Below are 19,156 nucleotides of genomic sequence, written 5' to 3'. Positions count from 1 at the left end.
CATTAATGAGTTTAATTGGGCATTGTTCCACTATTCTTGATGTTTTAGAATAGGTAGTGAAAGATGGTTTTCGTTCAAAACAAAAGGCTGAAGTTGCTGGTCTTTTGGATTCTTTAAAAACATATGATTTTGCTTTCACTTTGCATTTACTGAAGAACATTTTGGGTGTTATAAATGAGCTTTTCCAGATTTTGTAGAGAAAGAATCAAGATATTGTCAATGCCATGGTACAAGTTAAAATCCCAAAAGAGATGTTGCAATTGATGAGAGATAATGGTTGGGATGATTTATTGAATAAAGTAATGATGTTTTGTAATTGCCATGATATTGTAATTCTAGACATGAATGAGGCTCGTGTTCTCATAGGCAGATCAAGACATAAGCTCTAGTTGTTACCAATTTACACTACTGCCAGTTTAGTTTATTTTATGAAGTATTGTATATGCAACTTCAAGAGCTTAATGATCAATTTACAAAAAGTAAATACTGAATTATTTCTTTGTATGGAATGTCTTAGTCTAGAAAATCTTTTTTCTACTTTTGACAAGGAAAAGTTGATTCAATTTGCTAAGTTTTATCCCGCAAATTTTTCATCAGTTACATTTTGGCATTAGGTAATCAGCTTGATAATTATTTCATAGATATGTACTCCAGTAAAAAGTTTACAAATTTGAATGGAATAGTAAGTCTTGCGAGAGAATTAGTTGAAACAAAAAGAGATATTGTATGTCTATTGGTGTATAAGCTTATTAAACTTGCACTTGCGTTATCGGTGGCTGCAGAAATTATGTAAAAGACAATTTTTGCTACGAAGATTGTGAAAAATAGGCTTCGAAATCGAATGGGAGATCGGTGAATCAATGATTGTTTGATTATTTATATTAAAAAAGAAATTTTTAATACAATTGACAATGAATTAATATTATGTCATTTTTAAAATAGGTGTAAAATATGTGTACTCATAAAGAATTCTTATAAAATATTTTATTATGTAATTTTTATATAATATATTATGCTTTAAATATTTTGCCCCACTTGTTATGAGGGCACTAGCTCCGTTTATTTTTCCAACGAAATTTAACAAGTCAAATTCATCTTAACAAATCAAATAAGTCTGAATTTTAAATTTAATATATTTTTAAATTCAATAATTTCCTATTTATCTTTGATAATAATCTTAAAATAAAATTTGTTCAATGGTCTAAGAGAGATTTCGGAGGAAGAACTGTTTTCTTCAAAAGGTGTCATCACTATGATGGTTATGTTATATTTTTCAACATATTGTTTGACATATTAGATAAAAGGTTAAATTTGTCGGCTTGATTACCTCCCTTCACATTATTGGGAGAGAATAAATCAAAAAATTAAAATTATTCATCACAAGAAAATAATTACTCAATTTTTATCGGAATTCAACCCTTGCTCAATTCTATAAATTTGTCATATGATAACTAACTCGTCAATGATCTAGGGGCACAACATATTGTCTAACCTAAAAGATTTCCAACCATTTTTGTCCATTTGATCATCTTAGTTCATTTAATGCATCTAGCTTGAACAGTAAATCCATGTCAGGTTCATTCGATTCCAACATGATCAGTCCATCTGGCATATTGGCTATCTGGTCCAATCAATCTAATTCAATTAGCTTAGCTGACCACACAATCAACTAGTTAAATGCATTTAGTGATCGATTAACGATTAAAATTTCGATCGTTAAACATTGTTGTCCTGAACTGAGATAACCAACAAAAATAAGATACCGAAAAACAAACAAAAAAGAAGAAAGACTAACGAAACAAACAACTCGACTCAAGTTTTAGGATATGACTGCTGAGTAATCAGCTAAATATGACACGGCCAAAATTCATGCCTTTTCGTCCAGAAAAGATCCAAAAATAAAATAACTCTGAATCTTAAATTTAATATATTTTTTAATTCAATAATTTCCTATTTATCTTTGATAATAATCTGAAAAATAAAAATTGTTCAATAGTCCAAAACAGATTTGGAGGAAGGTGTAATCACTCTAAGATTATTATGTTATATTGTTCAACATATTGTTCGACCTAGCTAACCCAAGAGGGGTGTCCAACCATTTTTGTCCATTTGATCACCTTAGTTCATTTAATACATCTTATCTAGAACAGTAATCAGTGTCAGGTTCATCCAGCTCGGTGAGTCCATTTAGCATATTGACATTTCTGATCCAATCAATATAATTCAACTAGCTTAACCGACCACACAATCAGCCAATCATATGGCTTCATCACTCTAGGCCGCTCAGCTAAACTATTTAGCTTGAATGAATCATCTACCTTGCTGAATTGATGAATCAGTACAGTTGGGCCCAATCAACTCAATAGGCACACCCCACTTAATGGACCCTATCTAATCCATTCATACATTTAATTGAACTTTACCTTTTCAATAATTTTTAAAAAAAATAATTCAATCGTATTTCATTTATAGCATTTTTATTTTCTTGTATTTTATTTATTTATTTAAAATTAGACAATTTATTAATAAAATTTTAATGATAAAATCTGTGAAATCTTTATCAGTCGTTCTTTGGAAAAAACAAAAAAATAAATTTAAAAAAACTATATTTTATTTTATGACATATTTGGGCAATTAGAGAAGGCAACTACGTGTTAGTTGCTGCAGGAGGTGTTGTTAATTAGAGAAGGCAAACAAAACGAACAACTCGGAAGATTAATAGCAAACTTGAAGTTGTCAATTTACCAAATTGATAAAGAATTTGACAAAGTAATACCAGCATCTCACACTAAAGCAGAACCAGAACTTACCTAAAAAAAATACATGTTCCAGGAAACTTAGAAATCATTTTTCACACGCTGTTCACTGATTTGAAACACTTATTAAAACGCTAAAGCAGAATCAGGACTTACCTTAGCAAAATGCATTCTTCATACTCATCATTTTTTCAAGAATCTCAAAGAGGTTTCCTAACCAAAAAGAAGTACATCGGTGTGAATATCTCCATCCTGCAATAGCTCAACAAAGGGGAGTGTCATGGAAAAGATTAGATATATAATAATGTGAAGTTGCAAAATACATATTTTGCAATACCTTCCACCTGCCACAAGACCCTCAGCTGCCTTTTCTAGGAATGCTGAAACTCTCTCGCTACCTTCTGGGGCAATCCTTAAAAATTCCAATGTCTTAACCTGCAAAATAAGATGGCATCTACTGTAAAAAAAACCAAATAGCTTCGGATGAAACAGAATCTATAACAATAGACGATAATGTACCATAGTTCTCGTAATAAACCGACCAAAAGCTGTCAAGCGGAAGCTAGTTATGGAAAACCGACTAGTATCCAGAGGCAAATACCAAGGTAAGGGAGAATCAGCTGCAAGATCTTTCTCCCATGTAACCTAAAAGGGAACATGATGAGTAGACAGATGATAGCAAACAGGAGTACATATATATAAGAAAGAAGCATACAGATTTCTTTACCTCAAATCCTGCAAGCTTCAAAGCATCAAGACATTCTCTTGTACTTCTGACATCGGGGAGTCCATTACCAAGCTCGATTTCAGCCTTGATTTTTTTATGGCTTTCATTATTTGGATTAAAATGGTCAGTTATGCACCACTCATATGCTGCAAAATATTGACCAGGCTTTAGCACTCTGTAGATCTCCTTGTAGCAGCCAACCTTGCCAGATCAAATTGAAGACCATTCATAACTTGTAAGAATAAATGCCATAATCAGGGGAAGCTATAAAACTACATACCGCATCCGGAGCATGGCAGGTTGCCTCAATTGCATAGATTGCATCAAATGTGTCATCAGAAAATGGCATTTTCATGAAATCAGCCTGCACTTCACATGAAAAAATAATCAAAAAATTCAACTCACTTTGATTTTGTTTCCAAAAACTTGAATTTATAGTGCAAAAATGACTGCCTCAAATTCAATTTTTGTTAAGAGAATTTTGGACAATAGCAAAAATGTCCACCGGCACTCATATAAGAATCATAAAATCAAAAATGCATTCTGTGAAATAAAAAAGAACCAAAAATATAACTCAAATGCCAAAATGCATAGCTACAGGATAGAACAAACCTTAACAAAATCACATGATTTGTCTAACCCTGCTATGCGGTTGAGCGCCTGTAGGATGATATTTATTAGGAATGCAGAAGACATGATAACTGAAAATCGATGATGGGAATGCAAACTAAAAGATTTATACAAATTTCATTTGTGTGCACAAATAATGGATTTAAACAATGTCCACCTACCGATCCTCTAGAAATCTGATACTCATTGTTGTTTAATCCTGTAATGGATGTTGAGCTGCAAAATTCACATGCAGTGTATCATTAAAGTTCCATGAAACTACTTATGCAAATGTTGTTCCAACAATATCAATTCATGGCGACAATTACTTAGAGAACACTATAGAACTATATGCCGATCATTTTAAGCTTTTAAGCCCAGCTCTTACCAATAGCTAAGGGAAAGATAAACTAAAGATTATTAAATTTCTTTAGTCTTAGTAAGAAAAAATTCAGCAGATTTGCCCCTCATTTTAAGTAAATCTATACCTGAATCTAGCAATCTCACGGAGAGGCCCACCAATTCCGCAACCTACATCCAGGACCTAAATCAAAATGGAACCCAATAAATAAAGTTGTAAGCATTAGAGAATATTCAATCAATTCATGAATGACATAAAAAAAGAGACTAAGACCTTCATCCCAGGTTTCAACCCCAACTGCAGTCCAAGAAAGTGCTCATGTCTCTTAATGCTTTCACGCAAGGACTCTTCTTTCCATCTACATATATTAAACTTAGACATTAGAATTCAAGGTAGACTAGAAAGCGTAAAAAAAAAAAAGGGTTGTTAGGTGAGTTTGATGATGCTTCTTCAATATCAGATAATTTCAGGGACTATGGTCAACAATAAATTGCTACTGCCTACCTATGAGCAAAGTGGAATGATTCTCCCCAACCAAATTCATAGAAGCTAGTGGCAAGATCATAATACTTGTTCACCTGAGATGCATAAAACAAAATGCAAAGCTATCATTCATTTGATAACATGTGATAAAAGTATATATTGCAATTATGGAAGTTTGAATTTGGAAAATCAACAAATATATGGCACTTGACAACTACATAAAATGAATACATAGTATACACACATGGGTAACCCTAAATCAAGAATCAAATTCTTATTCAAGACAAAATAATTAAACAATCGGCCACAACTTTAAAATTTTGCAAAATGTAAGTAACGAAAAGGTAATACTGATATATGAAGCCTACCATATCAGAGTAGTTTGCTTTTCTTGATTCTTCATCCCCACCATAAGAGGTATGGTATTTTTCATACCTAATGCAGCAATCAGAATACATTTATATATACACATATATACCAAATGAATTTGCAATTTTGGCCATATGGAGATTGAAGAATTTTAACTCTACTGAGAAAAAGTGTCTAGTCATAAAAGATAATATCCTGGGTGAACATGGAGCTAATATAAAAGGAATGGATTTCTATTTTCTGCATAAAAAATCTGAATGGAAACTTTGACTGATGTCTAATTTATGTATTGAATAAACATAAGTGGCACATAGCAATAACAAGGATAGTCATAAAAGTTCTTTTGTTACTAGATGAATCCACAACCAGGTCATTCACATAAAAAATTTAGTTACTGATCAAGAGAGAGTGGGTGTTGACTATGTTCTAAAAAACCTAGTTGCAAGGGCACTACAAGATAATTCAATTTTGGTTGCTAAAAAAAGTCAAGATTCATATATCACAATTATTGGATTGTCTAATACCTACATAAATGCTAAGATCTGAAGACTTATGGTCCACTTCTTTGTTGATTTAGCCATATATCTAGCAGATCAGAGATTCACCTGAGTAGTCACTATAGCAGTTTTTAACCTGACTCCATCTTAATCCTAACACCGCATGTTAGATAAACTCATGTACAAGTCACACTCGATAACTGCTGGCAATGCAAAAGGTCAAAGAAACACAAATGTCTTGTTTATAACATGGAATGAGAAGTTACGACAATGCAGTTCTGGTAAAATGAAAGACATTCCAAATGTACTTCAATTCAAAGAGTAATTTTAGCCACAACAGGCAAGAATCGCAAAGGCCATGTTCAACAATTTTGAGATATTGCCTAGTCAATCTACCAACTCCTAGAAAGTCAACTAGAGAGTTCGTGTATGCTGCTTCTCACAACTATATGATGGAATTATGTCCAAATTTCAAGATAATTGTAATTCTAAAAAATGGATATTTGAATGGGAAATAGATGATAAGAAAAGTTAATTCCATCGTTATGTCCTCCCATGGTGAAACGGGAGACTGCATAGGTTCATGGAGACAGGACTAAGTTACTAGAATCACATGGATAACAAAGAATAGAAAGAGGAAAAACAAGTAGGTAATGGTGTGCAGTTGTATTCATCGGGCTTAATCAAAGTTGGAGCAAGATTGTAACTATTTGATCCTTACTAGCTGAAAATGGTGAACTATGAGCTCAGCTGCTAAATTAATGGTGCATGTGATATTTCTAGTGATATTCTGATGGTTGCAAATAAGTAAGGATTAGCTAGAGAGAAATTCAAATATATAGAAGAGGAAATATAAGAAACTGATTTAAAAGAAATCATAGAAGATCACAATGACATAAAATGGGTCGGGTGGTGGGTAGCCTGGCACAGTTCAAGCCCAATGCGGGCTAGGAGGTGTGAATGGGCTGAGCACAACCTGCGTGTTGACAAAGAGGATAGGGACAATTTCAATGGCCAAAAAGGTTTTAAATATCAAAATGTCGCTTGTTTTGAATAAGTTAGTTTGAATTTTGGTCAACTTAGCCTAAAATTATCAAGATGGTACAAAAAAAAACTTTTTTTTTAAAGTTTCCCTATAATTCACAGGTTTAATTATTTTTATTTTTCTACTTTTCTGATTTTTCTGTTTATAAAATACTTTTATGTTTTATATTATTTTATTATTTACTGGTTGAGTAGGCCCGAGACATGCTAGGTGAGTAATGTTGATGTCATGGGCTATGCTCGGCTAAGCATGACATCCAAACGGGTCAACTAGACTGAGTAGTTTGAGTTAGGCACAACCCATTGACACCTCTGAATCAATCAGCAAGTAAAGGGTAAAATCATAAAGTCCTACTCGTATAGTGTTGCAGTTATCATCCAAGGCATCGCATGAATAATGCATTTGGTAATTTGATCAATCATGCAGAAGAGGAAACCAACACATGCATTGAGAAATTATCTATATTTTGTGTTTTACAGTTGAGATTAAAAAACCCATTTACTAGTTACTCAAACATATTCACTATTGTGCCTTAAAATTTTAGAAAGAACTGATCCTAATAGTAAGACATAAGATGAGTAGAAAAATATACTGTTCAACAGCAGATTGAACATCTTCCTTGTTTATCTTGCCTCCAACTCCCGAAACGAGATTCAAAGCTCCAGATTTAGACATCTCGCAGTCAACTTTCTGAGTGTCATAGAAAAAAAGGGACTGAAATAACCAACAAAAATAAAATGACCAAAAAACAAAAAGCAGAAATACCAAGGCAACAAACAACTCAAGTTTCAGGGTATGACCGCTGAGGAGAAACATGCAACAGATTTTAAATAGACGATGACATACCAGAAACTCCAAAAAAAAGTTCTAGAAACTATAAAAAAAAACAAGAGGAAGAAGTAGCAAAATCGGCGACACAAAATATTGAGGCAAAGGATTACAGATTCAGTATATCAAATCAGCTAAATATAACACGACCGGAATCCACCATGACTTTTCGTCCCAGAAAAGATCAAAAAATATAGAAATATTTCGTTTCCAAGAAAGAGCGAAAAATGGCATTACCGGCATACAATCATTTCAAAAAAAAACATCCACAGAGCGAACGAATGTCAGACGAAATAAGAGATCTTACTACAAAGAAATCGACGGAAAATGAGAAAATTACATAGACCGAAGAAAGAGAGAGAGGGAGGCAGAGATCTCAGAATCGATGGTACTGGAGTCCGATAGCCAATTATGGCCAAGACGGTGAGCGATTTTTAGGTTTGTTTATAGAAAGCACCCCGGCCAATAGATGCCACTCACAGAACACCACAACCCGTCAATTGACTTTCCTGCCGTCGTATTCACTCCACATGGTGAGTGGTGACCACCGTGAAGTCGGAAAAAAAAACCACAGATCCGACAGAATCCTGATGTGATCTACGCAAACTAGCTGGCACCTAATGACAGAGACATAACCCTAGAGACATACAGGGGGAGAGGAAGAAGAAGGGAGCGAATGGCTTACCTCCGATGAGTCGACGGTGGCGAAAAGGAGGAGCCGGATGAAGACGAGATAAGGGTTTACGGCGGCACTGGTGCCTAATAATAAACGAAGGCGTCACAAGCGATGTGAGTGGACGCCCAGTTCGCCAGGTCGATGGGGCACACCTGGCCCGACCAATGGGTGCATCGGGCACAAGCACGACACGGAATCGAGAAGGTATTACGTGGTTGATCGCTGTGTAGATCTAAATAAGATACAGCAATAGGCACCACTCAGAGTCGGAATTGCTAGAAATGGTCTTGAGACCGCCTAGGGATGCTTTCTATGCTTTCTATTCTTGTCCATGTTTTGGTTTAATTAAATAGTTAATTTATAGTAGGAAATAAAAAATAAATAAATATTATAATATTATATATTATAGTTTGCCCAAGTTGGCGTCTAACTTTACCAAATGCTACAGAGCTTATCCTACTTTCCAATTTATCAAAATAGTCCGTCATTTATGCAAAATAATCCCATGTGTAACTCGTATTGTTAGCTTTCAAATTAATTAGGATGTGTTTAGTTAGGAATTATTTTTGATAATTTTGATTATTCATCCAAAATTTTCAATGAAAATTTTATTTGGTTTAAATAACTGATGATTTCAAAATAATGTTTCATCCGACATGTCAACAAAAGAAGTATACAACTGAGAATCAGAAAACTTAGAAAAATTAAAAATTTTCTTGATTCCGGATTTAATAAATTTTTTTTACCAAAAATATCTTTAGATAAAAGAAAATTTTAAAAAAATTTAAAAAATATAATAAATTTTTTTTAAAAACATAAAAAAAAAAAAACTTAACAAATAAAAAAACATAAAAAATAATTTAAAAATAAAAAAATAGAAAAAACATAAGAACATAAAAAAAAATAAAAACATAATAAAATTTTAAAAAATAAAAAAACATAATAAAATTTTAAAAAATAAAATAAACATACAAAAATAAAATAAATAAAATAAAAAAACATAAAAAAATAAAGTAGTAATAATAATAATAATAACACATAAAAATAAAGGAAATTGAAAAAGAAAAAGTAAAAAATATATATAAAAAAGAAAAATATAGAATTTAAATAATAATAATAATAATAATATATGATTGGTTTTATAATTAAGGGTGATGCGATAAAATAATAAATTAGGTTATTCATTAAAAAGTAAATAACATTTGATTATATTTTATTCTCTATAAATTTGGTTATGTGATTACCTAGTAATCATATAACCAAAATTATACATGATAACTTGAGTCAAATACACCCTTAATGATTATTCTAAACGGTTCGATATTATAGATAGATAAATTATAAAAATATTTTATCTAATAAAATATTTTACATCCCTTAAAAATAATTGCCTTTTAAATTAAGATGAGCAATAGATTGAAAGTTATTTTAATTAATGGTATATTGCTCCAATCAAATAAGCATATATAGGGTACAGTACAGTAGTTAGATCTATAAGTGCATATCTAAGAAATTTCAGGTCTAAAACTCAGCTATGGTAAACTGTAAAGTACTTTCCCTTTAATAGATAGTGTGCCTCCTAATTTATTATGATAGTCAATTGAAAATTTATGTATACAATGGCACACTACCAATTTGCCTCCATTCAATAGTTAAAACCATTAAAATCAAAAGGAAAAAAAATAACAAACATGGTGCAATGATTCCATTTGATATGAATACGAAATTTTAGTTAGATGAAGGTTGTTGTTGGTCATTTTAATTAGGTTACATTATTTAATTATAGTTAGTTCAAATAAGGAGTGATAGTGATTCTTAAATAATTGAGTATGTATGTCATGTCAAATAAATAAGGGATATAATCTAGAATAAAAAACCTTTCAATTTTTTTTTTCAAAATGAGAATTTCAAAAGTTGAATTAAATAATATTAAATTATATTTTATTTTCAATAAATTTGATTATGTGATTTTCTGATAACCATATAATTGGTTATGCACGATAATTTAAATTAAACTCATCCTTAATGTTATTGTTAAAAGTGTTTAAGGGGTAATAGTTAATTGTATATGATTTCAATATATTGATAATTAATAGATATTTTATACTAAAATCAATTGATTATCTTACCGGACTCAAAATAATAATAATAAATAGACAATTTAGTAAAATACTTGGAATACAATAATGCCCTTAATCTGATGTCTTGAGAGCCATCGATTTTTTTTTTTTTTTACTTTAAGGCTTTTAGCCTTTTAGGGACGTCAAAATAAAACAACCAAAAGTGTTTAATAAATGTTCTTAAAAAATATATTATCTTTGATAAATTTTTAAATTCGCTGTCGCGTTCATATATTCAATGAACTTTGATCCCTCTTGGGCAAATAAATTATTAAATTCATAATGGACAAATTATAAGTTATATCTGAGTTTTATTATTTAATATTTGGAAGGCAGATGGAAATGGTTGGTTTAATTATAATAAATAATGGATAGAAATTCGGGTTCGGATATCTGAAATAGGATCCGATCCGGTAAACTGGTTCGGATTGGGTAATTATTTTTAAAAAATAAGCTCGGATACCAAACTTAAATTTTTTGTTGTTGCATAGAGCTTGGGTAGTATTTTTACTTTCCAAAACATGATCTAGGATCCCTCTATTACTATATATGAATTAAACTTAATTTATTTGTAATAGAATATAATTGCTTGAAGTTGAGGTTATTTTGTACATTTAGCAAAAGATAATTATGTTGATTATAGTTATCCCTCATAATTCATCTTAGGTCCTAGATTATATTAAAAAAAGATAAATTACAAAATCAGTTTATTGTCCACTCTAAATTGTAAGAATGAGTCTGCCACCTTTTAATTAATTAGACATTTTGTAATAATTATTTTATGCATTTATTCTTGGTTGTATTTTTGAATGATATATTTTGATAATTAAATTATAAAAGTGAGAGCGACTTCTATTTCTAGCCATAATTATGATTATGCTAATATTTTCAAGCAAAATTTTGAGATGAATGTAATAATAATTTAATCGAGTAATTTTTTATGAGACAGGATGATATTTAGTGAAAGTTTTGATAAAATAATTAAATGTAAATTTGATTATTTTATTTTTTTTATATTTATTTTGCCATATAAAAATATTTTTTTTTATTTAACTTTTATTATGGACATAAATTTCATCTAGTTCATTACATTAATATTTTATTTATAACCATCCAAATCCGACAAAATCTAATTCGTGTCTATCCCTATTTCCATACATCACTTTAATGAAAGAGCTTAGTGAACCCACCACCATAAATATGAACAGCCTCTTACATTTATAGTGACACTATTCAACATCACTATGCTAACAGCCTCTTTAATGATGATCTTATCACATCAACTAAAACTCTCCACCTCCAAGATACAATCGAGCTCGTCGTCGTGTGTTAGATTTGTCAAAATAGACAAATGTCAATTTCTGATAAAGTCGATATAAAAATAACCTTCCACACGATGGTCTATTTAATTTTCTATTTTTTTATTATATAAATGACCGTAAAACCAGCCATATAAGTTGTTATCTTTTATTATCACTATTCAAATCAAAGTAGTAACTAACATTGTTTAACTGTCGACGCTTCCCTAAGCATTTAATTGTTATCGACGCTACGCTACGCGAAGCTTTATCTGGCATCGGTAATATTTTTGGATTTGCTTAAATGTTTTTTTTTACAATTAACTCAACCACATAATTAAATTTTATAAATACCTAAATTACCGTTTACTTTTTAAATTATTAAAATATATATTAGTCTTTTTAAATTCCAATAAAATAAAATAAAATATTATGGATGAACCCAATAAAATGTTCTGTAATAATTATGGATTTGTGAAATTCAATGTGAATTTCATAAAATCCATTAATCCGTTAATCTATTATTATTATTAATGGATTAATAGTGGACTAATAAATGCCCCCGGTGAGGGTGTAAAATTTCCGTGGAACTGGATTAGTAATTTTAGGATTAATGGGTTAAAAAAATCAGATTTCTGATACCAAAAAAATAAAAAAAAAGTCAAGCCGTGATTATTAATAGTTTCGACTAATAATAAGTTTGAGCTGGAAATATAAGAGCACACATCAGTTATCCTATTCAAAGATTTTATTTTAAATTTTGGATAGATTAATTAAAAATTCTCTGCATCAGTTACCTATCCATTCCTTAAATTTAGATTTGATGAATAGTGATTCTCTAAATTTAGGAAATGAAACCTCTATCCTAAAAATAAAATAATATTTCTTTTTAATCTCTCTCCTTCCACTCAATCTCTCTCTTTCCCCTCATTCCATAAATATAATAATAAAAAATAGAAGAAAGAGAAGAAAATAATAAAAAACCAAGGATGATGAAAATTTTAAGTTATTTGATATAGTGTGTAGTGAAAAGTGATTATCTAAATTTAATAAAGTGGATCATTTATTCTAAATTTTAGATATAGTAATAAAGAAACTGATGTGGATGCTCTAAGGAGTGTGATAATTAAGACATTGAAATTTTGTTACGGTCCATAAAGATTATGAGACAATCGCTATAACCCATCGCTAGAGTCACTCTATTATGTTTTCAGGACCTTTTTCGATGATACTAAGATCATGACTTCAAAATCTACTCAGATATATAGTTTTACTTTTGCATCCGTACTTTATTATTTTTTATAATTTTATTATAAATCTATGACAAGATTATTAACAAAAAAAAATAAAAATAAATAAGAAAGACGCCTTTCCAATTTTTTTCAAATCACCAAGGGCGTCATTTTTTTAATAAAAAAGTGTTCACGGTATTATCATCTTCCATCTAAATCTCTCTCATCATTTCTGACATTATGAATATTAATTGAGTAAATTAAATTCGTGTTATAACAACTAAGGTTTCATAGTTATAGACTTATAGTTATACGTTCAATTAATTTAAGTGGGTGTTTGGTTGATGGATTTGAGAATGAGAAAATGGAATGATAGTAAAAGATAGTGTTTGGATTATGAGTTTAGGAATCACATTTTAGGAATGATTATCAGATTTATGGGCTCAACTAAATCCATATAATTTGATGGGTTTCATTTTCATTCCTATTCTCATTCCACCCTATTATCAAATTCATATCCATAATTATTACCATCATTTAACGTCCCTTAAGATTTAAATGGGATATAATAATTTTACGCTAAACATTGAAAAAAAATCAAAAAACTTGCAGTTAGCTGTTGACCACTCGACCGTGCCGCTGCGAAATTGCAGTCAGATCAGGTGAAAACTAACAGCAAAATGGCAGGGCGAATAGCGCCAAACGACATTGCTCAAGGAGAGGATTTGAATATTTAGTAAAAGAGTCGGCCCACATAATACCACCAACGATCCTTTGGGCAACTCGTCTCGTAAGTCCAATCGCAAGACTCTCATGGGCTTTCTCTAATGGCAACTGCCCCCTTAGAGGAGGAGCACACATGAGGATACAAATCTTTCACAGCAGCCCAATTTCAATCTGATTATATTTCACATTCACATGTAGCAGCGACAGACATGCGTGCTCGGTGTACATGTCATCTTCCATACTGTTATCCAGCACATCTTTGTTTCCTTGCCTTAGCAAATTCCAACAGTCGTTCGTGAATCCAGTCATCCATCTCCAGTAGCTTTTCGCCTTGTCTTGGCATACGTCTACGGTAACTTCATGAAACTGCAGCAGCAATGATAAGAACAGAGGCCCCCTGTCGCTGAAGTGAAAGCTCAACCGGATAATTGCTTTAAAACCCCGGCCACCGAAGCTCGACAAGAGATGTCACTTCACGGCCTCAAAGTCGAGAGGCGAGGAGGCTGGTCTCGTGCCATGGAAGGTGCACACAAATAATTGAGTTGGATGAACAGTCAAACGCATGGCACGTATAGACTCAACAGACCAGGATTGAGACTGCTGCAGTGCCTTGTCTACTCCTATCTCCAATGGAAGAAACTTTAAAAGCGGTTAAAAGTGATGGGGTCGCTCTTTGCTGTGCCCTCGTAGACCTTAACAGTTCGGACTGCATGTCCCAGGAAAAAGGGCAGCCTTTCTGCAAAGATCACTGCTCTTGTCGATTGCAGGAAGTCCCCCCTATTAAAAACCTGCCTCAGTTACCATCACCACGGCACACTGGGCGAATACAAGTGTAAGAAATTGATGATGACGAGGAGGAGGAAGAGTCTGTTTCCTCGTGAATCTCTGGGCCAACCACAAACTTTTTAAGGTTTGGTGTCAATCGGCTTAAATGAAAAGACAGGCCACAGTGACAGTACTACAGTTGAGTTTCCACCCACAACTAGACACCTGTTGTTGTTTGAATTTTTGCGAGAGAAGGGGCAGGTAGTAGCCAAGTACAGTAGGTGCTGAGGAATAGGAGCCGACTATACTTGAATAGTTTGTTTGTCACTGCTTTCAGAGAAGAGAGATGATGGTGTAGTCATCTCGGGCGAAGTGAAGGGTGAATAGGTTAAAATCAATAATGTATATTTCGGTAATTTTCTTTCTTTTTTCTTTTTGTTTTTAAAAAAACAGCATCCTAACTTTTATATTAATATATAATTGATACGATGCGCCTCATTCCTATGTGCTTGTGTGGGACTGTGGGACTGGGATTTCTGAATAGCCGTCAATTTGGATTGGCCGTCATGTTAACCCGTCCTATCAAATATTTTAAATGAATTAAGTTAGAATTTTATCAATTTAAATTTACCGCGGATTGACCCGTTTAAGCTCGTGACCCATGCGAGTTGATCTACAACAAACTTGAATCGACTCGCGGGTTGAGAAACACATGTAAACTAAGTTTTATGTCAATTTATTATATTTCTTTGTTATAATTTTGAAATAAAAATAGTAATTTTATATTTATTTGTGTTCATTTATATTTAAAATATATATTTATGGATACATTTGATTAATAAAATTTTTCTGAAATAAAATGTTATATGAAATATTTTTAATTTTTTTTAAAAAAAAATTGATGGGCCCTCCGGTTGGCTCGTCAAACCCGTAACCCGCCTTGGATTGGATTGGGTTGAAAATTTTTCAACCGGCCAAAATTGACGGATCGACCCACCCCGTCCCTCCAAATGGTTGGCTCATCACAAACTGACCCGTCCCACCACGAGTTAACTCATCTGACAGCTCTAGACGTCTGAATTCGACGTTTGAATCGAATTCAGACATCTAAATTTAATTTAGACACTGAGTAATTTTTTTAAGCTTCGAAATTAAGTTAAGTAAATTTTATTTTTAGGATTTAAAAATTAGATTATAGTTACAAGTTAAAAAAAATTAATACTAAAAATTTTAGATTCTCATGGTATATTTATGCATCTAATAGTATTTTTATTTATTAATTTATTTTTTAGCTCTAAATTAAGCTAATTAAATTTACCTCTAAGATTTAGGGGTTGAGTTATAGCGGTCAAGTTAAAAAATTTAATACTAACAAATTTTAAATACTTACGGTGTATATTATATATATTTAGGATTTAAAATTTAAGAAAAATATTATTTTTAAAAAAACTCTGTGTTAACTAGGGAAAAATGCACGAGACACTGGATCAAATATAGGCGCCCTTATCAAATATTTTATCCTCAAAATATCTTTTATTTCAATATTATTGTAACACTTGTTGGTACATTGTTAGTAATTAGGCTTAAGAGTCAATCATGAGATGATTAAGCCTTTTGGGTTACTCATTGAGTTAGACTCAAATGAGCTAACTCATTAGATTGAGTCCAATCTGAATTAGACACGTTGAATTAATGGGTTAGACTCAATGAGTTAGACTTATTGGGTTATTGGATAATGGTTAATCCAATATAATAATCCAACTCATTAATAGGAATACAAAGAGACAAAAATCCTTGGTATTTATAGGATGAATATAAATAGGTTTTGAATGAATTTTTCATTAGTTGAGAATGAGATGAGAAGGTGAAAAGCCTTTAGCATTCTTCTTCTTCCTCCATCCCTCTCCTGGCCGAAACTCCTATTGAGGTTGCTAGCACAACCTTAGGTGTTTTCCTCTTCATCTTGTTTTGTTTGTGAGACAAACAAAGACAATACTTGTTCATGTGGATACCATAGAGGTGCGGACGTGTGATCGTGCTGAGATCCAAGCTGTCGGAAGATCGTGTGCACGCATCAAGGATATAATCCTATCATATAACTTAGTATAGATTGTTTTAGCAATATTTCTTCCCTTCACATGGATCTGCTGAATAGAGGATCTAGTTAATTTTCGCTGTATTTTCGCGTGTTTAGCGCGCTAGATCCCAACAGGTACAATTTGCACTAACGGTCTAACTCATATTTTGATGAATGACAAGTGAGTTAAGTTAGGTTTGTTTGTAATCTAATTGCTTTGCCAATTGTGCAAGAGTTAACGGGTCTGGAGGACCTGACACTAGGCCGAAATCTAGCTAGGTCCGCGAGACTTAACAACTCACTACTAGAAAATTAGGCTTTTGAGACAAATATTTTAAGACAATGACAAAATTCATCTCAAATACTACGTAATTAAAACAGTAATAATAGATATCTCAAAATATTACATGGAGACATTAAACTTAAGACAGTATTTAAGATTTTGCCTCAAATTTAATTAAATAAGACACTTGATAAAGACGGTTGAAAATATAAATATATAAGGTATTCAAATAAGACGGTAAAAAAAGTATTTGTCTCAAATTATCTTAATTATGATTCGTCGGAACGGTCGCGGTATCTATTACGGACTCTACTGTTCTAGGTCCAATATCATTTCACAGAATGGTCATAGCTCGGATTTATATATATACATTATATAATTATTATATAATAATAAATAGAAAAATATATTTTCAAATTTAACTTAATGAAAATTTTTAATTTATAATTTGTGTTTAGGTACTATTGATAATTTATGAATTATGAAAATAAAACATATTAAATATTTAATTTATTACTTAATGATATAATAAAACATATTGATAATTTAAGAATTATGAGGATATGCCTAAACACTAAATAACATAATAATAAGAATAAATAATAAATTTATTGAATACATATATAGGATGATGTTAATTAAAATTTAATTTAATTTATTTAGGAAAATAAAAATAATATAATTAATTCTTAATAAGAAAATAAATTTATATGATTAAATAGAATTTTTTAGATTTTTTAAAAATTTAAAATGAATTTTTATTATATTTTATTATATTATATATTTAAATCAGTATATTTTAGAAAATTAATTTTATTATCAAAACTAAGTTATAAGTTCTAAATTTGTATAAATTTAATTTAATTTAATTTATTTAGGAAAATAAAATTAATATAATTAATAGTTAATGAGAAAATAAATTTATATGATTAATATAGATTTTTTAAATTTTTTAAAAAAATTAGAATGAATTTTTATTATATTTTATTATATTATATATTTAAATCAGTATATTTTAGTAAATTAATTTTATTTATCAAAACTAAGTTATAGGTTCTAAATTTGTATAAATTTAATTTAATTAATTTTATTTAGGAAAATAAAAATAATATAATTAATAGTTAATATGAAAATAAATTTATATGATTATATTGAATCTTTTAGATTTTTTAAAATTTTAAAATGAAATTTTATTATATTATATTTTATTATATATTAAAATTAGTATATTTTAGAAAATTGATTTTATTTATAAACTAAGTTATAAGTTGTAAATTTTTATTAAGCTTGTTTTCTAATTTCTCTTCTCTTCTCAACTTCTCTTCTAAAGCGTCTGAGCCCTAAATCACTTCGTCGTTGCTCTTGTCACTGCCATTGCTCCCGCTGTTGCTGCCACCGCTTCTGCCGCCACCGCTTCCGCTGTCGCCGCCGCCACCACTTCCGCCTTCTTCGTCTTCTTCTTCTCACCCCGTCGTGCCTGCCCTGTGATATGCTCAATCAGGCCACGTCGGTAACTCAATTTACATGATATATCTCTTATTGTCTTTGATTTGATTTTATTAGTATTTTGTTGCGGCATTGGTTGAAAAATTTTTTGGATGCGGTGGCGAAATTAGCCTAATTTTAATTGTGATAAATTACAACTCAGAAAGAGGAAATTGTCTGTTGGTGATGCTGGGAGTGATAGGAAATTAATCACACCACTCCAAAATTTGACAAATTTTAGCGTGTTATTCGAGTTTTGCTTCTATTTTGGGTTCCCCATCCTATTGAAATTATGATGTTTAATAAAAGATTAATATAATTACTTTTGAGAACCCAACAATTTTAAGATTATTACTAATTGTATACCAAACAAAGCAAGCATACTTTTACAAGATTCACTCATACACTCACTTCTATAATCTATTCATAAGGTTCTAGATCTAGTGATGATTTTTTGTGTTACAATTGAAGATGGGTGGTCAATCCTTTGATGTCATGATGCACATTTAATTTTTTTTACAATTTCGTTTGTAGGCATTAAATACCGACAGTTCTGAAGTTAGAGCTTTATCACATTGGAGAGAACTTCTAGAAAAGGTGTTGTTCTTTTATAAATAATTGTCAAAATATATTATTTTTCATACATGTATAAATCCGGCGAACTACTTTTTCTTTTATAAATGATTCTTTTTATCATTAAACTGTTCCTCGATAAAGACCGGTGATATGGAAAAAAGTTGGATTCTTTCAAAGAACAGGAATTCAGAAGAATATAGGAGAAAAGTTGATGAATTTTTAGAGTTAGCTTACAAAGATAAG

At 31.0% G+C, this 19,156-nt stretch overlaps 1 protein-coding gene across 3 annotated transcripts; it reads right to left on the bottom strand.

The window, feature by feature from the left end:
- Window positions 1–2,715: 2,715 nt before the first annotated feature.
- LOC122055892 (cycloartenol-C-24-methyltransferase 1-like) lies at window positions 2,716–8,506 on the bottom strand. 3 transcript variants are annotated; one of them, XM_042617571.1, is made up of 13 exons: window positions 8,361–8,506; window positions 7,440–7,537; window positions 5,305–5,371; window positions 4,958–5,031; window positions 4,727–4,811; window positions 4,581–4,636; window positions 4,275–4,329; window positions 4,096–4,143; window positions 3,764–3,847; window positions 3,484–3,684; window positions 3,276–3,401; window positions 3,094–3,191; window positions 2,716–3,008 (listed from the first exon to the last, which is right to left on the bottom strand). In XM_042617571.1, the coding sequence occupies exons 2-13, from the start codon at window positions 7,520–7,522 to the stop codon at window positions 2,957–2,959; spliced, it is 1,029 nt and encodes a 342-aa protein (XP_042473505.1). In that variant the 5' UTR covers window positions 7,523–7,537; window positions 8,361–8,506; the 3' UTR covers window positions 2,716–2,956. The 3 variants fall into 3 exon arrangements, with proteins under 3 accessions (XP_042473505.1, XP_042473504.1, XP_042473506.1); XM_042617570.1 differs by lacking the exon at window positions 8,361–8,506 and adding an exon at window positions 8,016–8,160; XM_042617572.1 differs by lacking the exon at window positions 8,361–8,506 and adding an exon at window positions 7,983–8,006.
- Between the last annotated feature and the right edge of the window lie 10,650 nt (window positions 8,507–19,156).

This window comes from Zingiber officinale, chromosome 3B, assembly GCF_018446385.1.
Source record: "Zingiber officinale cultivar Zhangliang chromosome 3B, Zo_v1.1, whole genome shotgun sequence".
Taxonomy (NCBI): Eukaryota; Viridiplantae; Streptophyta; class Magnoliopsida; order Zingiberales; family Zingiberaceae; genus Zingiber; species Zingiber officinale.
This window is presented reverse-complemented; position numbering and strand designations above follow the sequence as displayed.